The 23,519-nt window shown below is 53.4% G+C and overlaps 9 protein-coding genes and 1 non-coding gene across 10 annotated transcripts; 5 read left to right on the forward strand and 5 right to left on the reverse strand.

Annotated features, from left to right (window-relative positions):
* Positions 1–194: 194 nt before the first annotated feature.
* CAOG_01654 (hypothetical protein) lies at positions 195–3,294 on the reverse strand. The gene is made up of 4 exons (XM_004364465.2): positions 2,327–3,294; positions 1,610–2,223; positions 1,304–1,461; positions 195–1,174 (listed from the first exon to the last, which is right to left on the reverse strand). The coding sequence occupies exons 1-4, from the start codon at positions 3,156–3,158 to the stop codon at positions 220–222; spliced, it is 2,559 nt and encodes an 852-aa protein (XP_004364522.1). The 5' UTR covers positions 3,159–3,294; the 3' UTR covers positions 195–219.
* Positions 3,295–3,534: 240 nt separating this feature from the next.
* On the forward strand, positions 3,535–6,538 carry CAOG_01655 (hypothetical protein). The gene is made up of 3 exons (XM_004364466.2): positions 3,535–3,754; positions 4,095–4,185; positions 4,375–6,538. Exons 1-3 carry the CDS (start codon positions 3,556–3,558, stop codon positions 6,401–6,403), a joined length of 2,319 nt encoding a protein of 772 aa, XP_004364523.1. The 5' UTR covers positions 3,535–3,555; the 3' UTR covers positions 6,404–6,538.
* Positions 6,539–6,586: 48 nt separating this feature from the next.
* On the reverse strand, positions 6,587–8,475 carry CAOG_01656 (hypothetical protein). The gene is made up of 3 exons (XM_004364467.2): positions 8,138–8,475; positions 7,516–7,651; positions 6,587–7,379 (listed from the first exon to the last, which is right to left on the reverse strand). The coding sequence occupies exons 1-3, from the start codon at positions 8,385–8,387 to the stop codon at positions 6,722–6,724; spliced, it is 1,044 nt and encodes a 347-aa protein (XP_004364524.1). The 5' UTR covers positions 8,388–8,475; the 3' UTR covers positions 6,587–6,721.
* A 136-nt stretch (positions 8,476–8,611) lies between these two features.
* CAOG_01657 (hypothetical protein) lies at positions 8,612–10,338 on the forward strand (the record flags this gene model as incomplete). The annotated part of the gene is made up of 1 exon (XM_004364468.2): positions 8,612–10,338. The coding sequence occupies one exon, from the start codon at positions 8,612–8,614 to the stop codon at positions 10,295–10,297; it is 1,686 nt and encodes a 561-aa protein (XP_004364525.1). The 3' UTR covers positions 10,298–10,338.
* Positions 10,338–12,713, reverse strand: CAOG_01658 (hypothetical protein). Its single transcript, XM_004364469.2, has 5 exons — positions 12,529–12,713; positions 11,833–12,432; positions 11,455–11,695; positions 10,798–11,288; positions 10,338–10,709 (listed from the first exon to the last, which is right to left on the reverse strand). Exons 1-5 carry the CDS (start codon positions 12,636–12,638, stop codon positions 10,457–10,459), a joined length of 1,695 nt encoding a protein of 564 aa, XP_004364526.1. The 5' UTR covers positions 12,639–12,713; the 3' UTR covers positions 10,338–10,456.
* Positions 12,714–15,614: 2,901 nt separating this feature from the next.
* On the reverse strand, positions 15,615–15,929 carry CAOG_01659 (hypothetical protein; the record flags this gene model as incomplete). The annotated part of the gene is made up of 1 exon (XM_004364470.1): positions 15,615–15,929. One exon carries the CDS (start codon positions 15,927–15,929, stop codon positions 15,615–15,617), a length of 315 nt encoding a protein of 104 aa, XP_004364527.1.
* Positions 15,930–17,257: 1,328 nt separating this feature from the next.
* On the forward strand, positions 17,258–18,753 carry CAOG_01660 (hypothetical protein; the record flags this gene model as incomplete). The annotated part of the gene is made up of 6 exons (XM_004364471.1): positions 17,258–17,334; positions 17,422–17,505; positions 17,594–17,677; positions 17,777–17,830; positions 17,896–17,979; positions 18,234–18,753. 6 exons carry the CDS (start codon positions 17,258–17,260, stop codon positions 18,751–18,753), a joined length of 903 nt encoding a protein of 300 aa, XP_004364528.1.
* A 794-nt stretch (positions 18,754–19,547) lies between these two features.
* Positions 19,548–20,569, reverse strand: CAOG_01661 (hypothetical protein; the record flags this gene model as incomplete). The annotated part of the gene is made up of 3 exons (XM_004364472.1): positions 19,548–20,234; positions 20,324–20,378; positions 20,508–20,569. 3 exons carry the CDS (start codon positions 20,567–20,569, stop codon positions 19,548–19,550), a joined length of 804 nt encoding a protein of 267 aa, XP_004364529.1.
* Positions 20,570–21,114: 545 nt separating this feature from the next.
* Positions 21,115–21,187, forward strand: CAOG_09356. Its single transcript has one exon. It is a non-coding gene; the product is annotated as a tRNA-Thr (tRNA).
* A 403-nt stretch (positions 21,188–21,590) lies between these two features.
* Positions 21,591–23,364, forward strand: CAOG_08535 (hypothetical protein; the record flags this gene model as incomplete). Its single annotated transcript, XM_011271814.1, has 1 exon — positions 21,591–23,364. A coding segment is annotated over one exon (1,774 nt), but the record flags the coding sequence as incomplete, so codon positions are not given.
* Positions 23,365–23,519: the final 155 nt, after the last annotated feature.

Genomic DNA, 23,519 nt, shown 5'->3' on the forward strand with positions numbered 1-23,519 from the left:
GAGATTTATTATGAGGAGAGACTGATGAGAAACGAGTAGAAAGTACGGTAAAGTACTGCATTGTTGGAATGAATGGATGTACAGCATTGTTACGGGTCGTCGAAAACAACCTTCAATAAATAACCTTCAATTAAACAACCTGAAACAACAACCAGATCAACAACCTGAAAGAAACAACAACATCAGAAAGCACACTCACTCCACTCCACACCACACCGCTCAGTGATTCCGCTGCCAGGGCTCGAGATACGGAACCTTCAGCTGGGCAAACACTTGACGCTCGGTGAGCACGGGAGGGACAAAGGACACTTGCTTGCCATTGTGCGTCCGACCGAGTTGTTCCGACTTTTGCTGATGATGCTGATGCTGCTGCTGCTGCTGCTCGGAGTCGCCACTTTCGGAGTAAATCTGCAGCAGACCATGGCTCGATAGCGTCCAGCCAAGCTCACGCTCGGCGTACAGGCGTAACGAGCGATTGAACTGCTTGGATCCAGTCCAAGCGAGCACCGTGTACGCGTATTGCGTTCTTGGCACGCAAATGATGTCAATGCGCCGATGCAGCCCACTGACGGGGCTCTTGAAGATGGTGAAGCTTCGGTCGGTACAGTCTAGCAGCGGTCGGTGCGTAAAGTCCGAGATGATTGGATAGTGATAGTTAATGATGCGCTCTGGAGTGTTGTGCCCCACTTGGGTGTTGGCATGAACAACGAGCCCGGCCACTTGGAGCTGGAGAAGCAGCTGAGGTAGGAGAAACTCGATCGCGTCAGAATCATTGTGCGTAAAGATAAAGTCGCAGTCCTTGCTGGCCGGCTTTCCGCGCCGGTACCCGCCGCCAATCGTCATCATCACCCCTGGAAGGATGGTGTTGGCGTACTTGTAAACGCAATCGCCCAGCTGTTTGACCTCGTCGCGAGGAACTTGGCTGCCAAGCTCCGTGTGCAACGTCAACCCCCACTCGAGTCGCTCGGCCGACAACGGAAAGTCCGCCACCCACGACCGGTCGGCGCAAATTTCGGCAATCGTTCGATATCCGCGCTCGTACAACGCCTGGGCAATGCGCTGGCCGCAACCGTAGATAGATCGGAACTGCAGCATGGTCGTGTATTTTGGATCGTTCGCCATGCAAGTCGCAGCAGTGCTGCGTCCCTTGTCGAGAATTTCCTTGACGATGGCGCTGGTTGAAGGCCAAAGGGTCAAGATGTGGAAAAGAGGGGGGAGGAGGCATCACGAGAGAAATCAGCCGCCAAAAGGTGCAACGCGAAAAATCCGAGCATGGTCGTTGGAAGATACGAATGTACCGTACCGTGAACTTTGCCCCATGTTGTGGAGCGATTGAATGTCTTGTATCCGAGTCAGTCGTCGGGGAAGCGCGGCAATCACGCACAAGCTCCGACGCATGGCCAGCGCTCGGGATTCGTCTCCGCTCAAAAAATAAAAGTCTTCAATGCAGGCAAGTTGGTCCTACGATAGATTACAAAAGAGCACAAGGGTGCAAAAAGGGGGGGGGGGCGGGGCACTCCAAGGGTGAGCATCGCGAGATTGGAGGGGTTCTGCGCGGATACAAAAAAAAATAAAACCGCGCCATCATCTGGATTGACACATGTCCTACCGTAATGTGCATGTTACTGTGCTGCCGGGGAACGGGAAGAAAGCACACGTACTTGGGGTTGGAGAAGGGGGACGCGCTGGCATTCGTATCTTCCGCACTCGAGTCAGCATCGTCGGTAGAGGAGACTTCACGGTGTCTCATAGCAGGTGGTACCTCGCTCTTGCGTGAAGGGCGAAAGGTCGTGAAAGCTGCTGGGGGATGTGCGGCAGAGGTCGAGTCGAATTCATCCGAAACCAAATCAATGCCATTCTCGCTGTCGCTCTCGAGCCACTCTAACGAGGAGGGCGCTGCTGGACTAGCTGCCTTACAAGCGGCAGCGGTTGGTAACGGAGAATGCGGGCTGGCACTTTCCGTGCTGGACTCCTGCGATGATGGATTTGGAACGCGAGACAGGGCGGATGTTGTTGGGCCTGTGCGAATGACAAAATCTTCATCCGGCAGTCTCCTTCCTCGAACGAGCGAGTTGGTCACCCAGTCGGCCGACAAAACGAGAGGAGCTGCGTGTGACGCAGGCACCTCAAGCTTGACTTTGGTGGATGGAGAGAACTGGGCAATCGCGTTCACCAATCGATCATACGAGAGGTCACTGCCAACAATAATGTGCGTGGTGGATTCTGCATGGTTGCACAAAACCAAAAGATCAGTAAGACAGGCATCCAGACACTCACGCTTCAACAGCACCATTTTTTTTTGATGATTTTTTTTTCGCGCACTCACGAGGCAGAATACAAACAGACGTCGTGCCACCAGCGTGAACAATCTTGCTCTCGAGTAGTGCTTTGCGTTGCTGTGATATTGTTCCACTGGCAAGCACAAATGCTCGCACACCTGTGAAAATTTGATGCGCAACGACGGGGACTGCAACGCTGGGTTTGACATCAACGGTCGGTTTGACATCAACAGGCTCGGATTGCACAGGCGCGGTATGAGGGACAGTGTTGAGTGCATCTGCCTCTTGCTGCTCGTCATCGCCGGACAAAACTTGGAGTGAAGCTGAGGACTCGATCGCAGCTTCAGCAGACTCGCCGAGGGTGATGGAGCCGGCAGACGATTGTGATCCGACTGACACTGTCGCGCCCGCATCCACCACGCTAGTACGACTTGGCCGGACGTCCTCTTGGTCGAGCACAATTTCACCGAGGCTTGACTCGTCACTCGCAATGATCAGCTCGTTCGATTGAGTTTGCGAGTCGACCTCAATGCGCGCTCGCTTGACGATCGGCTCGCCTTGAGGTGCAAGTGACTTGAGAGGTGCTCCATTTTGTCTTGGTTTGCTCTGACTTGGTCCGACGTTATTGTTGCTCCTCAGACCTGCGCTTCTGAGCCATGCGAAGGGAGTGGCGCTCGTCCCAGCCGACCTCGCAGCAGTGGTACCATGCTCGTCAGCGTCCTCTGCTTGATCCAGGTCCATGAACGCGTCGTCGTCATCGTCGTCGTCGTCGGCGTCGGCGTCGTCGTGGCGGCTCAGAGGTCGCAACCGTTGAGGCGAGCGCGGCAGCAACGGAGGCGGAGGCGACCTCAAGCGACGCCGCTGTGGACTACCACTCATTGAGACCAATGTGGCATCCACGGGCCGAGCGTTTGGCGTCCGGTGGGTGGGTGGGCCGTAGAAGGACGAGTCTGGTGTGTGTACGACGAAGCGGGAGGCTTTTCCAATCTGCTGAGAAAGGAGAACTGAGACGAGGTTGGAATGTTTAGAACAAATATTTAGATCCAACTAAGGATTGTAGATCTAGACATGAGAATGACTTGACTTTTGACTGGCTGAAGCGAAAGCGCTGTCAAGACCCAATGCATTCAACGAGTCGAGTTGAAGCCCCCCCCCCCAATCTCTCTCTCTCTCTACTATCGGATTACAATTGCAACACACACTCACTCACACACTAACTCGAAATTGAAGCCAACTTTAAACTCAGTCTTTGTGTTTCCTATTGTTCTAGTACTGTATGATGAGTGACGACGACGCTCCTTCTGCCTCTGCCTCTGCCTCTGCCTCTGCCTCTGCCTCTGCCTCTGCTCCGACTGCGACGCCGCGGCGCCTGGATCAGCTGCTGAGCGAGTCACAGCTGGCTGCGACGGACGGCCAGACAGACAAGGGCCTCGCCACCGTCTCGCTCGCCGCCATCTTCAAGTTGCTGCAGAACGGTGCGTTTTTGCCACACCACTCACTTTATCACTTTGGACGACCAACAAGTCCAAAACACAAACGAAATGGATTGCTGTGGCATGAACAGTGAAACGACCCGCGAGCGGCGAAAAAGAACAAAGAACAGCGAGAACGAGTTAGGATTTTGAACAGAGCAAGGAATTTTGGATGGAATTGTCAATCCCAGTTTAGTGAACCTCGCTAGGCGGAATTGAATCGATTAGCCCTGAAACGCACCTCCTACGGAATTGCTCACTAGACCGTGCTTGTTTTCTCAATCTCAATCTCTCTCTCTCTCTCTCTTTCTCAATCTCTCTGCCCGTCCCTCTGCCTGCGCAGCTTCCCAAGTCCCGAATCAGGCGCCGCCCAAGGCCATCAGCTTCCTGTCTGTCAAGCTCGAGGGTCAGACGACCAACGCACACCATGCAAAGTGAGTCATACAAACTCAGACCCGGAGCGAAACAGAGATGGAACAAAAAGAGAGAGACAGAGACAGAGACAGAGACAGAGAGACCTTGTCAATGAACAGACAGGACAGAAAGCGAGACGATGGCTTGAATGTGAAGGGCCGACTTGAAACTCACCAACAATCTGCATTCTCATTTGCTCACTGCTCTAGATTCAAGTGCGTGTTTGACATCCTTGTGCTGAACAACGGATGGAACATTGCCAAGCTCTTGATGGATAAGGTGGCCGTGGTCAGCTCTTCGATTGTCCGCACGGGCCTCGACCCGCTGACGGAAGACGCGATTGTGAGTGCGTCCATGCCGTTCGTCCAGCCCGCCGTCGCTATTATGGACCAGCACCACTCGCTTGTTTGCAACCGGGCAGGCCGCTACACTGTGGTGATGGAGGCGCTCTGCCCGTTCACGACGACGCGCGAGAGCGGTGTCAAGCTCGACTTGCCCGTGTCGTCGTTCACCGAGCTCGCCTTCACGGTCGCACAGCCTGATGTGGACATTTCGGTCGAACCCTGCCTCAAGTCCGAGCGCAATGCAGCGCCCGCGGCAGCAGGCACAACGTCCGTCCAGTGCCGCCTGCCTCCAACTCCCACCGTTTCCATCCAGTGGACGCAAAAGATTGTCGAAGACACGAATCAAGTCGCCAAAGAGCAGCTGCCGTTGCATGCCATCGTGGAGCAGCAGCACCTCATGTCTGTGGGCGAGAGCATGCTCCTTGTTGCCTCGCGCTTTGACTACACCATCCAGAACGGCTCTCTGTCTGTTCTGGAGATTCTGATCGACCACAACCTGCGCGTGTTGAATGTGGAGACCTCAACCGGCTCGATCAAGCGTTGGGATGTGTCCACCATCAACCCGGACGAAGCGACCTACAACGAGTACAGCCTGCCTTCCGAGGATGGGGGTGATTCTGCGCTTCCTCGCCTTGCCGGCAAGCCTCGACAGGTTCTGCGCGTGTTGCTCGAGTACGGTATTGAGAACAAGTTTGATTTGCGCATCTCGAGTGAGCAGGAGCTTGGCTCGACGTCGTGCCGATTCTTCCTGCCTTCCTTCCGGCACGTGCGCGGGCCTGTGACGCGTGAAAAGGGCTTTATCGCGATTGAGGCACGCACAAATGTCGAGTTGGACCAGCTGGACACCATGGTTGGCGTTTCCTACATTGACGTCAGCGAGTTGCCCAATGAGCTCCGCTCCCGCGCTAACAATCCGCTGCTGCTCGCGTACAAGTACCTGCTGCCAGTGTACGATGTTGAGCTCGAGGTCAAAAAGCATGCCGATGTCGACGTCCTCGTGGCTGCGATCGACGACGCGCACTTTGTTGCAACCGTGACCGAGGAAGGCAAGATCATGTTCAATCTCGTGCTGCGAATGCGAAACACGCAAAAACAGTACCTGCGCATTGTTATTCCACCAGAGTGCGACATTTGGTCGACGGTGGTCAGTGGCACGGCCGTCAAGCCCGCCAAGGACAATGAAACGGGCGAGGTCATGATTCCACTCAACAAGGTCAAGGACAAGTCGTCTTCTGGCTCGGAATCCTCTCCCAGCTTTTTTGTCGAGCTCCTGTATGTGCGCCAACCTACCCCCGAGAACCGCGCTCAACTGGCAATGCAAGCACGAGGCGTCTTCCACTTGTCCTTCCCCAGCGTGGACATTCCGGTCAATCACCTCTTTGTGTCTGTGTGGATGCCCCTCGACTTCAAGTATGGTGAATTTGACGGCGATCTGCGCGAGGTTCAATACTTTGGTGCCACGCCGCCGGTTGCGACCACCCCCGAGCCGTTCGAGTCGTTCAGGAACGAGTATGGCGGCGGCCTTCCGCCACCCCAGATACAACAGCAGCAACGACTGATGCGCAAGAACTCTGAGAGTGACGAGGACGATGAACAACACTGGGACTCGTACGATCGACGGGCCAGTATTTCGCTCAATGAGGCTCCTGCCATCTCGTCCTACCTGAAAGCTGCTCCCAAGGCAAACAAGCAGCGCGGGTTCAATGTCGGACACCATATGAAGCACGGCGGTGTTGTGCCCGTCAAGGTCGACATGATCAAGAGCGGCCGCGAGTTCAAATTTGAGCGACTCCTTGTTGTTTCACAGCTCCTTGAACTCCAAGTCTCCTACAAGAAAATTCAGAAGGGTTACTTTGCCCAGCGCCGCATCCACAAAAAGTATTTGTGCTGCTAGAGTGCGAGGCTTTGTGTTTTCGTTTGTGTGTTTGGTTGTGTTGTGAGTTGGTTTGTTGTGCTTGTTTGGTTTAGTTGTGTTGTGTTTTGGTGAAATATCAGTTCTGCGATCGCTGGTCGCGTTTCTTGCTTCTTACTTTTGGTTTTTGACCATTCTCAAGGACGGCAGGAACAAACACTTATTGCGAATAGTTTAATCGAAAACGAGGCAAAAAATCGAAAACTCCAAAGCGACAAAAACAAAAAAACAAAATGGAACACAAAGGATTGTCTAGAAAGACCCAACAAGGGGATTCTGAGTGGACGGAGAGATGAGCGTTCACTTCCATACAAGCCGATTGCCGATCAACACAACCTGGTCTGTGGGCTCTTCTAGGTGGTGGTGGTTGCTAATCACTTCGAGCTTGTCGTCGTCGTCGTCGTCGTCAACATCGCCTTCACCATCCTCGGCGTTGGCCAAAAGCCCCGCCCGGTCGGAATAGTTATTGGAGGCAATGGTGCCTGGCACAGCACCGAGCTCGAGATCTTGGGGAAGAGCCGAACTTGTTTCGGCGTCTCCTCCGCCAGCCGCTGCTTGTTGCTGCTGCTGCAGTTCAATTTTTCGGAGTACTCGCTGGCCAATAATCGCAAGAACGATAAACAGCACCACGAGTAATACAGCTTCGACAATGATCGAGACCAGCTCTGGCGTTTCCAAAGGGCGGTCGCCCGAGGCAATGTCTGCAATGCTTTCCATGCGGGTGCCGAGATAAACCATGAGAACTTGCTCGGGAACCAATCCAATCACACTTGCCACCGCGTAGGTCATGAAGGGAACTCCCGAGATGCTGCACACGACATTGACAATACCGATCGGAATTGGAGTGACGCGACCGAGCACAACAAGCTTCCAGCCGTACTCCTTGACGGCTCGCATGAATGCCTCGAGCTTTGGCTTGCCTGCCAGAGTGCGCTCCAGCTTTGCCTTCCATCCCGTACTGAAAAGCGAGTGAGGAACGCACACAGAGGAGACAGGAGAACGAAAAAATACCAAAAAACACACGAACGATTAGTAACCACAAAACGCACGCACACGCACACGCACAAGCACAGAGAAGGGGAAAGGCACTCAACTGGCAAATGTAGAAAATCATGCACACGCCAATGGAGTTGGCCACGACCACAATCAGCATTCCAAACCCGATGCCATAAACGTAGCCAGTGGTGAGGCCAAGCAAAAAGTAACCCAGCCCGAACGGGAATGCCGTGACTGTGCAATTCCATCCCACACACCGATCAGACAAGGTGAGTGACAGCAAAATGCATGCATCCAACGATGGAGAGTGATTGTAACCCTCAGATACTGTATTGTCAGATTTTAGCTCTGTTTGTTTGTTGCTGGGCATTTTGTTTTCGTTGTTGCTGTTGTTGTTTTTGTTGTGACCTCACGTTAAGCATTCGGCACTCTGTTGTTCTTGCTGATCTTGTTGTTGCAATCTGGGGGGGGGGGCGGAGGTAGGCTGAAAGTGGCTGCTGCGAGTGACGTCGCCTCCGCTCCCAATCCCCAACCCTTTCCTCTTGACATGCTCGCCCCGCTACAAGTCCTCCGTCCTCCGTCCTCGTTGACTCGCCATCGCTCATCCGTCATCATCCTCAACTTTAATAACGCCTTCGACCTCAGAGCTGCCAAGGTTTGAAACGTTCGGATGCTAGCATCGCGCCATGTGAGAATTGGTCCGTTTCGACTGCTTCGTACAGAGAAATCCAGCGCCAATGAGGAAGGCGCCTGCGACCTTGTTCTCGGAGATCCATGTCATGGCAGACTGAATGAGGCCAAAGTAGAAGGCGAGTGCGACGGCGGCTCCGACGACAGCAACCACCGCAACGACCATCGCGAGATACTTGGTGTGGGACCGCGTCCAATGGAAGGCCTGCCATTTGGCTCTGACCGACGCCAGCCACCCCGCGCCAGAGCCAGAGCCAGAGCTAGCGCCAGAGTCAGACATGTGTGTGTGTGTGTGTGTGTGTGTGTGTGTGATGCAATCCAACAAGATTGAAAAATTGATGGAAGGAAGAAAGAAAAGGGGGGAAGAAAAAAAAAGGGAGACTGAGAGTCTGAGATTCTGAGATTTTCGACGAATCGCAAAATGCATTGGGGGCAGGGTTCTTCTGACGAATCAACCTCACAATCTCACTCGGATGATATTTCAGTCAGTCAGTCGTCTTTCCAATGGAGCGCCACGCAACAGGTCTCCGTTTCATGGACGCTGTGCTGGACAAGTACTGCAGCGATCCACTGATGTACATCCCGAGTGGCGACATGATGCTCTTCCGCGTGGCTCGCACAGACACTCAGCCCAGCAATGGCAAGAACAAGAACAAGAACAAGGGCAGAGTCAGCCAGGATGACCAGGACATGGAGCAGGAGGACGCTGCTGCGTTCACTCTCGTGCAGGACAGCCGCTCAACGCAGACCCCGCACGCCACTTCAACGACCGCTGCTGCTGCAAAGGAGGAGGACCACGATGGGCACGCTCGGACAATCCAGCCCGAGACTGTCGCTGCTGGCGCTCGAGTCGCTGCTCAAGTAATCGCAAACCAAACCGTGAATGATGACGCTCAAACGCCGACAACAGCAATCAAGGGCGATGCATTCAGGCGCGCCATGCTGGGACGCCTGGGCATTGTCAGCGTGGCCAATACTGCGCTCCAGTGCACGGGATACTCGCTCGACGCGTACCGGGAGCTCGACGGGCTGTTTCCAAAGGTCACCGAGCTCGATCTCAGTGGCGCACAGCTGACATCATTTGGCGACGTACTCGCAATCTGCCGCTGGCTGCCAGCTCTGCAGACACTCAGCTTGGCACACAACCCAAAGCTGCAGCGCCTGCACTCGATGGAGCATTTGCACTCGCTGATGGGGCCAGACCACGAGCGTTGGTTTGGGAGCGCTCCACCTGTGCACGCGCTCAGCTCCGAGCCAACGCCGCCTCGTGGCATCCACCACACGGACAGAGCACCGGCCATTCGAGATCTCTTTCTGGGCGGCGTCAAGACGGATTGGACGACCCTTGCCGTGCTGCTCAGCTTGCCACTCTTCCGCCATGTCAAGTCGCTGAGCTTGAGCCACGATGCCATCGCCGATTGGACGGCGTCGCTCACCGAGGTCGAGCATGATCTTCTCAGTCAGTCGGCGCTTGGGTTGTCTGTAGAGAGCCTGGACTTGAGCAATGGAACGCTGAGTGATTTGGCGTCGTTGGCACGAGCTGTTGGTTGGATGCCGCAGCTCACACGTCTCAACCTTCGGAACAACCGCCTTGCTGACGCAACCTCGCAAGAATGCAATAGCACGAGCGGCGTCAACAACACCAGCAGCAGCAGCAACAGCAGCTTGTATTCTTCGTTGGAGCAAGGTCAAGCGAATGGCGACTCAGAGCCGAAATTGTTCCCCAAAGTGCGTCAAGTTGTTTTGGCGCAAAACTCCATTGCAAGCTGGGCTGGCTTGGATGCCGTTCTATCGGTCTTTCCAGCTCTAGCGGAGCTTCGAGTGGCCGAAAACCCGATTTACCAACTTCCCGAGCTGTTTCGAATCCACTCGGAAGCCACCTTGGAAGCCACCTTGGACTGGGCTGATGGCACCGCATCGGCCAGTCGCGTGGTACCTGCTCAAGAAGAGTCGCGAATGCTTGTTATTGCGCGATATCCAGCGCTCGTTCAGTTGAATGGCTCTGATATTTCATCAGCCGAGCGCCACGATGCTGAGACTGCCTGGCTTTCTCATTATCGGCAAAGTCGGTCCCTTTTCACACAAGCTGGCTCTTGTGATCCGTTACACATTCACATGGCGTGTGCTGAGCGTTTACTCCAGGCACGAGGACAGTCGTTGCGGTATGACGAGTTGGCGGATTGCGATTAGGTTACTTTGCGCAAAAAAAAAAAAAAAAAAAAAAAAAAAAATCGAACTTTAACTAAATTTACATGAGCAAAAGGCATCTGAGTAAATGTGACAATAGAAGAGCGTGCGGGAGAAGCATGAATGAATGCGAGCCGAGACTGGACACAGACAGGCTTTGGATTAGAGGATGAAAGCCACCGAACTCGCCTGGCACGCCGGTGCAGAGGGAATGGTCTCGGAGGACGAGGGGACCTGACTAGCACGCGGCTTGACTTGAACTGATGCCTCCAAAGACATTCGAGGCAAGATGGTGTTGACAAAGCCATAAAACGAGAGACTGTTCCCACTCAATACGGCATACTTGATGGGCACCGGGTAAGACAGGCAGGCAAGTTCCTGCAACCGAGAGAAAGAAGGCGGGGGATCGCTGTATCTGCAGCATGGCCAACGCAGTCAGTTCACGAGCCGCAGCAGACACCACGACCACAAAAAATAAAAAACATAGCTCGCCACACACGTACTTGCATACTACAACACGAAAGTCTGGTGCTCCAGGCGCACTCTTTCGGAAGGCTTGTTGCGGCTTGTACACATCGAACTGAATAAAGTGCAAACGGGTGTCGGCAAATCCCAGAATTTTGCGACGCTGGTTGTCCGTCAGATTCGATGCGGTAGACGGCCGCGTTCCGACCAAGCTGAACGGGTGCCGAGACTGAACGAGCGCAGCTTGCTTGAGTGCGTCGGCCAGTGACGCACCGCTTGCAAATGTGGCGGGGGACAGGAGGGGCTGAGTTGGACCACGCTTTTCGGTGCTCGGTGCCCGCTCTGGGACACCAAAGGCAATGGTTTTGTCAAAGACAGACTGATCACTTTTGGTCAGTTCTTCTCGTGTGCGGGGCTGGACGTTGGCTGCCGCTGGTGTTTCTGGGGTGAGGGAATCAATCAAGGAGCTCTTAACTGGATGGGAGAAGCGACGAACGACATAGCCCAACCGCTTCAGGTGAATAAAAAGCTAGAGCACATCGTGCATGCCAGACGAGGAAAAGCCAAGGCAAACAATGAGAACCAAGAACAGAGACACACACAAAACCAAAACAACAACAACAACAACAACAACCAGAAAAAAAAATCAAAAAACCAAAAAAAAACCAAAAAAAAAAAAGGCGCTTGACTATTACCTGCAGCGTTTCCATGGCAAGCTCTCCGTGGCATAATACGGCAATTGCTTCTTGAACAGATAATCGACGGCCTTCGTGTACAATATCGATTCGCCCTCGATCTAGCAAGTAGATTGCTTCCTCGGGCATGAGAACAACATTGCTGCCATACGTGTAGCCTTGTGAAATCATGTGATTGCCGCGTTGCAGAGTCACAACGCATACCACTCGATTGTCTTCAAGCTGGGTCCGGCATAGAGATCTGTCGTTAATTGCAAATTCACCAGTGCAAAAACAAAAAAAAAAATGGATTGAGTGACAAGCAAAGGCAACCAAACCACATCAAATGTACCCTGTCATGGCACAGCACAATAACAGACGAGCGCACAATACGCATACCTTGTGTAAAACCGATCTTTTGCGAGCTGTCGCTTGTAATCAAAGTACGAGAGTCGCAGGCTAGCAAACTGCTTCATCGATCCATCGCGAGCAGCAAACTTTTCGCCGAGCTTTCTTGAGTGTGGCCGCAGCAGGTTGAGATAAGAATTGCGCGGATTGGCGAGCTGGGTGCGAAACTGAGCGGCGTCGGCAGGCGACAGCATTTCGTCCACGAGTCGCATGCGATCCACCTCGTCCACCGCTTCGTCCGTCAGCGCACTTGGAGTACATTCTTGACGCTGCTCCTTCTCTTTCCGACGCGACGCTGGTCGTGGAGCAGTCCTTGGGTCCGAGTGGACGACCATTGGAGTAGAGGTCTGCGCTGGACCGCCTTGCTCGTCCGCTGTGTCGGCCTCGGGCACACTTGCAAGCGAGCAGTGCGCTGCTGTGTCTGCTGTGTCTGCTGTGTCTGCTGGCTCGTTGATGCGCACCCGCTTGACTCGTGCACTGTGCGCCTCCTCCTCGTCCTGGCTCGCCAATGTCAGTCCAGCAGCGCCAGACGTTGCTCCTCGGTTGCCTGCGTCGTCTGCGCTGGGCACGAACGCGGCTGGCTGGCTCGCTCTGTTTGTTTTGTGCAATACAACATCACTCAGTTCATCACGCAATGGCACGACAGTTGGATGGATGGCTGACAATCATCCTCTTGGTGGGGCTTACGGCGAGTCGTAACCGATCGCGGCATTCGCAGCAGCAATCGCGGCAGTCGTCGCTTCCGTCGGCGGTGCAAGATTCTCGCCCATCACACTCGCACTGCGCTTGAGCGGCATTGTCACAAACCCGCACAAGACAGCAACAGTGAGTGTGACGGAGGACTGACCACAAAAAAAAAAAAAAAAAAAAAAAAAGACAGTAAAACTGAGACTGAGACTGACACTGAACTTGGATTTCACTGCTCCCTCAGGTTCGGAGCTGAAGCACACTTGTTTGAGTTGACGGCGTAGCTGAGAGGCCGAGTGACAGATTGAACTGGGTGTTGTTTTTTTTTTTGTTTTTTTTGGTTTTGTTTTTTTTTTTTGGTTTTTTTTTTTTTTGGTTTTTTGTTTTTTTGGGCAAGATTGAGCTGCGGCGTGGTATGTGTATGAGTGTGGTCGGGTTTCTGACAGACGCCAAGTATTGAAGACGATAAATCATGCGTAAATATCACGAGAAATTGCTGCTGTTGAAGCCAGGGACGCGCACAATCAAAACGATCGAATTTCACGATGGAAAATTGTTGTCCAAAGTTCTGCAGACCGAACGTTCTCACTGGGTCGGTGTTCTGCCAACTTCCGGATGCTTGGGTTTGCTTGTTTCATGGATCCGCTTCAACGGCGGTTGCGCACTTGGTGCAGATGCACCGCTGAAATCAACCCCAATCTTCAGACATGAAAACAAAAGTGAGCTCAAATCGGTCACTTCCCTTACTTGTACCGCTGGCAGTCTTGCGGCACTCGGTCCTCGCTGCACACCAATGCGTGTCAAAAATCATTCAAATGTAATACAAGTGAACGCTGACGTCAAGCGTGCGGTGTGCGCTGAAAAACGAGCGTTGATCGGTTGTTGCGTTGTTTGCAACGATGGGTGTCACTTCCGCGAGCTTGATCCCGGCCTGTGATAAAAATTTGAAGTATGGTGATTAGCGCATTCATTGTCGTGCAGTTATGCTCAAAAAGTGTCGCAGAAATTTCAGTCCAGTGGTAGTAGCACCGTGGAAACCTAGCGCTCAAAGAACGCCTGCGGCCGACTTCATGTTTCGCCACAGTGGAAAATTTTTTTCCGAATTTCGGAAGAAAATACGCCGAATTTTGGTCAAACAGTTTTTTCCACTCCATCTAGTATTATTCAAAGCAACGAGCGGGGCAAAAGAGGCCAATGCAGCGACAGGACAGGCAATAACAGGAAACGAGTGAGCTTGTTCTCACCGTTTGCGTGTCTTTTCGCGGTGTTTCGTGCTTCTTTTCTCGACTTGTAGTATTCTGAGATATAATGACATATTGTCCAATCGAGATACGCGCGATTGGAGGAGGATGAGAAAGTGTAGTTTTTAAACTGCAGAAATGCAGTAGCTGGATTGTTCGTGATTTTTTTTTTTGCTTTAGTTTGGGCTGCTTGCTTATTTGTGAGACGTGCTACTGAGGGTCGGATGAGGGACGATAAGTATCAGTAGGTGATGTGTTGTTCCTTTGTACGACTTGAAGAGAGCCTTGATTGTCAGCAGCAAGGAGCAAATGGCAAACAGCAGCAGCAGCAAATCCAGCGTAAAGAACGGCTGGACGGTGGTGTCGGCCACTTGCTTGCTGACCAACAAAACAAAACAAAACAAACAAAACAAAACAAAACAAACAAACAAACAAAAAAAACCAAACAAGCAAACCAAAGCTTCGCCTTCCCAGTTTCCAATCCTTGCATTCCATCGAAATGGACAATTGCAAGCAAACACAAAGATGAGGAGGAGATAGAGAGTAGAATGACGCTTTGAAACGAACCTGGTTTTGTTTTTCATTTCAGTGCTTTTTTGTTTCTTCTTCTCTCAGCAATATTGTCGTATCAGAGTAGAGAGGCGTCTCTAATTCCGAACAGAATTTTTTGACTGGGCCACCATTACGCCCCTGATTTTAATTCCGAACAAGAGTGTTTTTGAGCCACTAGTCGATGTAGAAGCCTCTAATCCGCTTCCCCGCTTGAAACTATAGTAAACCCAGTCTTTTTTATCGATGGAGGTAGAGACCGAGGCGGCAGAGTTGTGCTGCGAGTGTCGGTGCAGACAGTGACTGCTGGTCCTGTGGGAGGAAATGCGCAATGAGCAGCACAGCAGCCCAGGACAGCTCCTGTGCCATTTCCGGCGCCAATAATGATACAGATGGGAGTATGTGGGACGATGCTGATCATAGAGTCGTGCACGTGCGGCGCAGTGACACACAGAGCGGCAGCGACGGGGCATTCACTCGAGCCCGATCCATCGTGGAAAATTTTCGCATGTGCGTCCAGCCCGCGATTATGCACAATCACGAAGACGATGTATGCGATTGCATTTCACAACGAGCGGGGCTCGAAACCTCGATTCAGGCTGGGCACGCACCGTCTCGACTGATGAACTTGTCAACGCGTTGACTTTGCTCCTGCAGTGCAACCATCGCCCCCGCCTGTTCATAGAATAAACAAACATGTTGCATGTATCACTTTCCGCGCAAAAGGAGGCGGCTAGGACCGCGTCTGCTCGCGAGATGCACTTTCGGGCTTTTCAGGCCATTTGGTTGTTCAACGGGCCTGCAGCCGCCCCGGCGATGTTCCATGCCCTCTCTTTGCTACCAGTCGGAGAGTCTAGGTTGATGTCACATGCCAGTAGGGCGAGGGGCCCGCTCAGATGAGTATGGGCGCGTCCACTAGCGAAATGCTTTTAATTCCGAACACGCGTAATGCATGTCCAGCAAAACGAGCCAAACTGACGACCGGCGCCCTGCCGACCCGAGACGTGCGATCAACCCCTCCGTCTAACCATAGTATCACTAAACCATATCGTATGTATTACTATCGAAACAAGGCAGCGAAATAGGTTTTGTTCGGAATTAGAAGCACCCCCTCTATGACCCAGAGACAGCGCGAGTTGCATGACAAAGAGCTCTAGTAAGATAAGCATGCGTACTGACGAAATGGAGGCTCGAAAAGATGGATGATGCGAGCATATTCTGGTGTATTTGGATGCTTTTGGATAGTTGTCATTGCGCATTTTGTATCAATCAATCGACGTTACCTGGCCAATAGCTCTAAGCCCCATCCCGTGGGAATCGGAGTCGTCTCACATAGTGCGCAATCAACGAGGGCCACCTGACGTCGGTTGGATGTGATCGGTGATGGTGAGGTGGACTCTGGCACTCGGCCGCTGATGCTGTGGCGGTCGAAGGAAGTGCAGGTCCACGCGGTCTCGTGCTGCTTGGTCCGAGCCGTGTTCCAAGTAGCAGGCCTCGCGCGCCAGCCGCGAGATGAACAAGTGTAGTCAAGTCGCCCAAGAGCGTAGACGCGTGAAGACGTCGACGCGCCTCGAGGTCAGCCATTTCTGGGGCAAGATTGGAAGAAGCCATGTGGGTTTTCCACCAACGCGGTCGGTCATGGAAGGACAAGTCGTTCGAAGGAATTGCCATGCCTGGTTGGTCTCCATAACACTGGGACTAGAAGGTCCAACGGAAAGGTGCTGGAGAGCCAGAGCTGGGATTGAAGAAGGCTGTGAACATGTACACGTGCGTTTGGCTGTTGAGACGCAAGGTGCTCTTCGCATGAACAAGTTAGGCGGTCTCTACCTCTTGAGTCAAGGAACAAGCTTGTTGGTTCATATTACTATCCCCCGAAAAAGTTCGTGAAGAATGGTAGTTCACTATGTTCCGGCACCCATGCCCCACCCTCTCCCCCTACAGTAGTTGTCAGACCTTGTGCACATACAAAATACACTGTCATTTGGAAGATTGAGCTCCGTCAGAGAAGGAGGGAGGCCGAAAAGAAGAAGTTTTGGCAATTTTGTTTCACGAAAAATTTGCCACTTTTCAATCAATTCATGCTTTCCACCACCAGAATCACGTCATTCCACTCCACCCTCTACCTGCACATTGCACAAGTGCTTAGGATCACTTCCAAAACCCAACAAGGCGTGTTTGGTGCCGTTGATGGAGGGAAGGCCGGGCCCTGGGATCATGTGTGTTAACGTGAATGCTCGATGAGAGTACAGCGTCTCTCGGCCCGCCATCGCCGCCCAGATTGGTCTGAAGTACCGAAGAATGTTCAGGTACACTCGTGTGTACATGGACGGCGGCAGGTTTGCAACCAAGCCGAGCTTCGGCTGAAAACTCGAGGTTACGGCCCCTTTGTCCAGCTCAATTTCAGTCCGGAGAGTCCCCCATTGCCTCTGAGATCGCCGCTTTTACCCTCAAAATGACGACGATGATGTCATCTACAGCTTATGCTCAAAAGGAACTGGGTAGGCGGGGGTTCAAGTACCGAGTCAAGTGCGAAAAGTCGCGGTGTTAGGTATCTAACCAATTTGCCCATGTCAACTTCGACGAGTTGACATTGTACCTTTTTAGGTCAGTTGGTTTTGGGAGGGCAAACTCAATCCCTAACAAGTATTTGTGTGTGTTTTGTCAGGCTGGTGTAACGATGGGGAAGTTGTTTTTGGTTCTGTGCGGTGTAGCCGCAATACCGTATTCAGCACAGTGGAGGTCTGTCGGAGATGGAGTAGAGTGGCATGCCAGTGGGGCATGACATTGCACTGACTCTGACAGCCGGTGGTAGTTAATGAGGAAGTAGTTAATCGCTGAAGCACTCAAAGTGAACACGACGCTGATGAATATGAGTGGATGGCTTCAGCCAAGGACATTAATTGTGGCTGGCTCACTATTGGAGGAGATGAACAGTCTGGATGAGAATCAGATTGGAGAAACTGGAGCGCGGGCGATTGCCGAGACACTCAAAGTCAAACACGCTGACTTGGCTCAAGTAAGGTCTCTCACTATGGCTGATGCATCTGAGTGGGTGATCCAGCAGAGGGCATTCAGAGTGCTCAGTGGTGAATGGGACGGACAGGCTGAACCGGAATTGCATTGGCGAAGATGGTGCGCGGGCGATTGCTGATGCACTCAAAGTGAACTCGACATTGCGGTGTTTTTTGTAAGGCGTATCACTTTCCACTGATGCTTGTGCAGGTGTGATCCAGTAGATTGAATTCAGAGTGCTCACGAATGGAGAGAATGGACAGGCTTAAGCAGAATCAGATTGGTGATGCTGGAGGGCAGGCAATCGCTGAAGCACTCAAGGTCAACACAAGGCTGACTGACCTCTTGTAAAGCATCTCATTTTACTGATGCTTGTGAGTGGATGATTCAGCAGAGGGTGCACAGAGTGCGCACTGATTGTGTGGACTAGTTTGAATGAGAATGAGATTGGCAATGCGGGAGCGCGCACTCAAGGTGAACTCGACGATGTCCCGGCTCTAGTAAGACAGCTATCCCTCATAGTTCCAATTGGCGCAGAGAGCTAGCTGATGGATGGAACGCACAGTTTGGAAGACCATCTGATTGGCGATGCTGGAGCCCAGGCGATTACCGAAGCGTTCAAGATGAACCCGAAGCTTGTGAATGTTTTGTACGGTGTCACGCGCTTTGACTATGAGCCAGGGTCATCCACACACCCTGCTCACTCACTCGCGTTGCTCAACAGTCTAATGCGGAATAATGTCATTAGCAATACTTGCTCTCAAGCAATCAGCAAACGCACAGCCAGCCCTGCGCAAGTTAAGTTGTCCTTGCCAATCGAGGCCATTGAAGCTCCAATGAGCTGCTTCCAACCAATGGAGTGCGCTTTCCAATTGCTCATTTATGGTGCTTGTTCGTTGGCAGCGTTTACGACCAGATTAACCCTCTTGCACTCTCCTTACTTCCACGCCTCGCAACCGCTGACGACCTTCAGACCGTATTTTGCTTGCTGACCAGCGGACCGGCGCTAGAGGATCAGTCTACATTTCTACCAGCATTACCAGCCGAGATTGCCGACATCATTATGGACGAAGCGCAATACTGGCAAGGCGTGCAGCACATCAAGCGATGCCAGTTTGATGATGACTCCCTCGAGCATATTCTGAAAGTCACACTGCCTCAAGGCGTTAATGGGAATTCAATCCGTGTAAAAGCAATTCAAGCGCTTCGTGATATGGGAAACGGTTTCAACAGCAACGGCAGCAGCGGCTTTGATTTGATTGTCCGAGATGAGCAAGGTGCTGTTCGATACGAATGCGCTGCGGAAGCGACTATTGTCGATTCTACACTCGTATCCGCGCGCGTGGGTTGGCAAGTTCAGGTTCAACCCAGCAAGTCTGCCCGAGATGTGGTATTCGAATCGCTCGTCGTTAAATGCATGTAGAGTACCTGTGTCATACTATCAGGACTCGCAGGGTTCTTTGCGAAGAGGACTCGGCGTTGATGTAGTCGTCTGGAATTGGAATGGCAGCTCAGTGCTTTCAAATTTTTTTAAACCGATGTGTATTTGTATTTACCAGTACTCACGCCGTCATAACAACAAAAGTTCGCTGGGCGCCGTTGGTATTGGCGTACGCAGCTCTAGTCAAACATGTTGATCGTCACAGAGGACGAGAATCAGCTTTTGGAGGGTCGAGTCGGGCTCGATTGCGAGTGCGTTGGGCTAGTCATGAGTTCTTTATTTTTGCGGCACGTGAAGGTGTCTTGCCTCGCGATTGAGAACAAGGCTTCGGAAGTGCGCAACGGCATGAGTCGGGTGGATGGTTGCGTGGTCGAAGCGAGCTCGGCACCGCAACGTCCAGAGTGACCATCTGGCCAGGTGGATCAAGATGGTGAGACACGAGCGGGAGTGGTCGTGCTTCTTGTCCACAATGAGTAGTTCGTATCGGTGTGTGCGCCAAGGTCCGAGCATTTTGAAGTCGTCATGCCCGGGAACCAAAAGCCGTGAGCGCGCTTGAAGATCGTCTTTGCTTCGTCCCACACTGCTTCCGCGAGTGGGCATTCCACGATCATGTGAGGCCAAGTCTCCTCTTTGCCTGGTCTTCGGCAGTGTGGGCAGTCGAGTTCGCCTGAGTTGAGTTTGCTTTTTGCTGTTTCGGGGTCTTTTCGGCGGAGATACGACGCGGCGTGGCAGCCCAGCCACTCCGTGTCGTCCGCGATTCTCCATAGCAGTGCGCTTTATTTGCGCTCCACCAGCGGGGAGCAAGACAGTTTGGCAATGTAGACCCATTGCTCCGGGAGCCTTCTCCAGCTAGCGAGCTGCTTGGGCTCGGGCCTCGCTTTGGTGAGCAGCTTATGGAGCTTCTTGATCCGCAGTCCTGGCGCCGACACGAGCATGGGCGTGTGGTTGGCTCCTTTTCGGCCCTTCAGGATGATGCGTGTTGGGCTGATGTCGAGTTCGGTCAACAAGCCGATGAGCCGGTGTTGTTTGTTTCGTTTGATGACTACGGCTTCTTGGATTTCGAGTGGGTCTACGACTTTGGCCTGTTCAGGCATTTGGTCGATGGTGCCATCCTCGTGAACGTGGTGCGGTTGCCCGAAAAGCTCTTTCTTGTCGTCCTGGATGAGCTCGAGATGGAAGCTGCGTAGGACTCCGTCTGGCGTCTTTCCCCAGCGTAGTGCCGGTTCAGGGCCTTCGTGCTCCAGCAGTTGGTCGAGCTGCAACTGTGGGATGAGCTTCGCGTGGGCCCATTGGGCGGCCTTGCGAGCGTCTGGGTGGCTGATGCCGCTCTCGATTTCAGGCTTTGTCCGGTATCGCTCTTCGTCCCCATCAATGGTCCTGAGATGGTGGACGTAGCAGTATCCCGAGTTGGCGAGGATTTCGCTGCTTGTCGTTTGTTTGTACTTGCCGCCGACCGTTGGCACCTAGAGGGGCGTCGTGCTCGGGCGAGTGTGGGTTGCAGGCAACACGGATCGAGGGCGAACAGCCGAGCTCGAACAGATGATCAGCCGACCTGAGCCACAAGCAGGAGGTGCAAAGATACTTCGGCCTTCAACGGCTGGTAGGCGCTGGCCCTCCGCTGCCCATCACCACGTCACTATTCTGGCACAAGGCACTGAGGTTAGGTTTCCAGTCCGGGATCCTAACAATCCGCAAGGACCGCGTTCCGCGTGGTTAGCGGTATTGTCACTCCTTACGACAGTGTGCTATCCCAGCGCCAGCCGGCTATTTGTGAGTGAGCCGCAATGGCTAGCAACATGTCTTTCGTGGTGTCTAGGTACGGAATCCCTGATCTTTCCAGCATCGACTCGGCTGATCATCTGTTCGAGCTCCTCTGTGAGTTCTTGAGCACTCCTCATGCATGTCTTTTTTGGTGTTATTGACGATTCGACGGTCTCATATCCGACGTTCTTTTTTCTTTGTTGTTCTATAATAAAGCTTGAAACGGGGAAAAGAAGTGATCTGGATTGACTCGACCAAAGTGTCAAAGTCAGCTTGCCCTCTACCCGTGTGTTAACCAAAACCGCACATTATCAGCTGTTGATCGCTGGTACTGGCAAACTGTCATGCTCGTGACAACAAATGTGTCAGGACCCGCAGGCTCTGCGGTCCCGGCTGGGTCGCTCTTTGCTAAGAAGACTCGGCGTTGATGTCTTTGTATTGTTTGCATGCATTTGGAATTCAAACACACTTTTCTACAACAACATTGCCTGGCTAACCCTACCAAGGTCTTACAAAATGGACAATAATGAACATCGATCCAATCTGCATTGGTCACCAGTTTTACCCAGCAACTCACTCGTCGCTCCCATAGCTCAATTGGCAGAGCGCGACACTAGTAATGTCGAGGTAGCGTGTTCGATTCACGCTGGGTGCATATGCCTTTTTTTGCTTTGGATTTTGGTCTTCTTTCACCACTGCGTCCTTCATAACGTAAATCTTCGCAAACGTGGAAATCGATCTTTGCCAACATTTGAAGTCTCCGTGAGAGCTGGGAAATTCGCTTCGGGCTGTGTTTGTATTTTGTTCAGGGTGTTATGATCAGAGATCGTTCCACGAAGATCCGGGTAATGGGTTGATGATGAGAGTAATAATCGGAAAACAAGCGACTTCATTTATACAAAGCGACGAGTGAACACACTCCAAATACAGATACACATCAATCCATAACAGAAGGAGTCCTCTTTTTTCCCCCTTGATTTTCTCTCCTTTTGCCTTTTTCTTTTTTCTCTTCTTTCCTCCTTTCTCTCCCTCTTCCCTCTTCTCCCCCTCTCTTCCCCATGCCTGGCGCCGTGGCCTCCCCGATGGACACATCAGGCGGTCCCGCCAACGCCGCGCATCCAGCGGACCTGGACGCAACCGCTCAACCCCGCGCGCCGCAGCAAGTGTTGATCACCAATTTCATGGCGCCTTCAGCTGCTCCTGCTGCCGCCGCCCCCTCCACCGCCCTCGCTCCCCCGAGCTCGAGTGCAAACCTCTCTCAACAACAGCATCCCAGCTCCCAGCCCACCGCGGCGAGCTCGAACGCTGCGTCGTCCTCGCACGCGGCGCCCTCAATGAGCTACGCCAGCGCAGCCTCCCGCCGAACAACGGTTGACCATGGAGGCCTCGTACCTCCCTTGGACTTTACGTCCCTGCCGGAGTTCTACAAGGATACCGTGTTCAAAATCTACAAGAGAGAACATCCCACTCTGGATCTGACCGCGCTTGCCAATGCTGCTCGCTCCCAATTCAACCCCCAGCCCATCATTATCGAGAGGGCTGCTTACTTCCTTTTCACGGTGACTCGAGCGGATCACGCTAGCACCCTCGCCTTAAGCGGCATTACGGTTGGCAAGGCCACCATCAGGCCGTCCACACCTGTTTTCACCTTTCAGGTCCATTTCCGCAACTACCCATATGCCACTCCTGCAGAGAACCTCTGCAAGATGTTCTCCAAGGCTTTGGGAATCAACTTCTCTGAGCTCAAGTTCACCCTTACCAAAGACGGGTTCAACGACGGCTCCGGGCACCTGGTGGCCTTCGGCGACGAGTCGCAGCTGAAGGAGTATGCCAAGCGAGTTCCCTATTCCATCGCCATCGGCAAAGATGACCATGTCTTCCTCTCCTGCAAAAACCAACTGCATGGCTGCTGCTACTGCAAGACCACCGAGCACACCAGAGAAAAGTGCACCCAGGCCCCGGCGTGTAGCTGGTGCCTCGGCAAGGGCCTCTCCGGCCACCACAACCCCAGGTTCTGCAGCCACAACCCCAGCAAGCTCAAGAGGAAGCGCGGCTCTCGTTCCAGCGCGCACCCCCAGCGCACTGCTCACGCTGTCTCCGCGAGCCAATCATCTCAGCCGTCGACCTCAGCGTCGGCCACGAGCACCTCAAGCCTCGCACCATCTCAATCCATTGCGCAGGCTCTTCTCTCCTCTGCGACCGCTCCTGGCGCTGCCTCTAACGTAGCAGCCCGTCAGGCCGCATCATCTCCCTCCTCTGCCGCGCCTGCTGCCGCGGCTCCGGCACCGTCGGCTGCTGGCCCTTCTGCTCCCTCGGGTGCGCCTGCCTCTGCGTCTGGCCCCTCCCGCACGGCTGCGCCCACGGCCCCAGCTGCCGCACCAGCCGACTCGGACGCTGCGCGCATTCGTGCAAACTCGACCGGCGCTGCAGTGGCCCACCCCAGGCCCGCTAGCGCCAGCACTCCATCTGCGAGCTCTAGGACTCCGTCCGCCAGCTCCACGCCAACTGTGTCTCGCAGCCGTGCCGGGTCTATTTCCATTTTCCCCCAGTGGTCGCTGTCATCGAGCGCCTCCACTCCCTTTTCGGCGGGGGTGCACACAGCGATGCACCCGTCCACAGCGTCCCAGTCGCAGTCTGAGGGCCTCGCCACTCCCTCATCGACGCGCGTCCGCCTCCACTCGGCAGACAGCTCTCCTGAAGGTCACGTCAACAAAAGCCGTCGGGTCGACCATTCCGAGTCCACCACGCATGTTGAGCAGTCCTCCTCGCAGGTCACCAGCCTGCCATCCGACCAATCCTCCGCGCCTCCCGGCGCTCCGGATGAAGATGTCGGTTCCTCCCATCAAAATCTGTAGTTGGAATGCCAAGACCGTGAGGCCTTCCCTGTTTCCGGAATCCCCCATGGCCCTGGCTTTCCAACCGTCCTTGGCCGAAACGCTCGGCAAGGACGCCACGATCATCATGCTCCAAGAAACTCATTTCCGTTC

The sequence above is a fragment of the Capsaspora owczarzaki genome (genome assembly GCF_000151315.2).
Source record: "Capsaspora owczarzaki ATCC 30864 unplaced genomic scaffold supercont2.2, whole genome shotgun sequence".
Taxonomy (NCBI): domain Eukaryota; class Filasterea; order Ministeriida; family Capsasporidae; genus Capsaspora; species Capsaspora owczarzaki.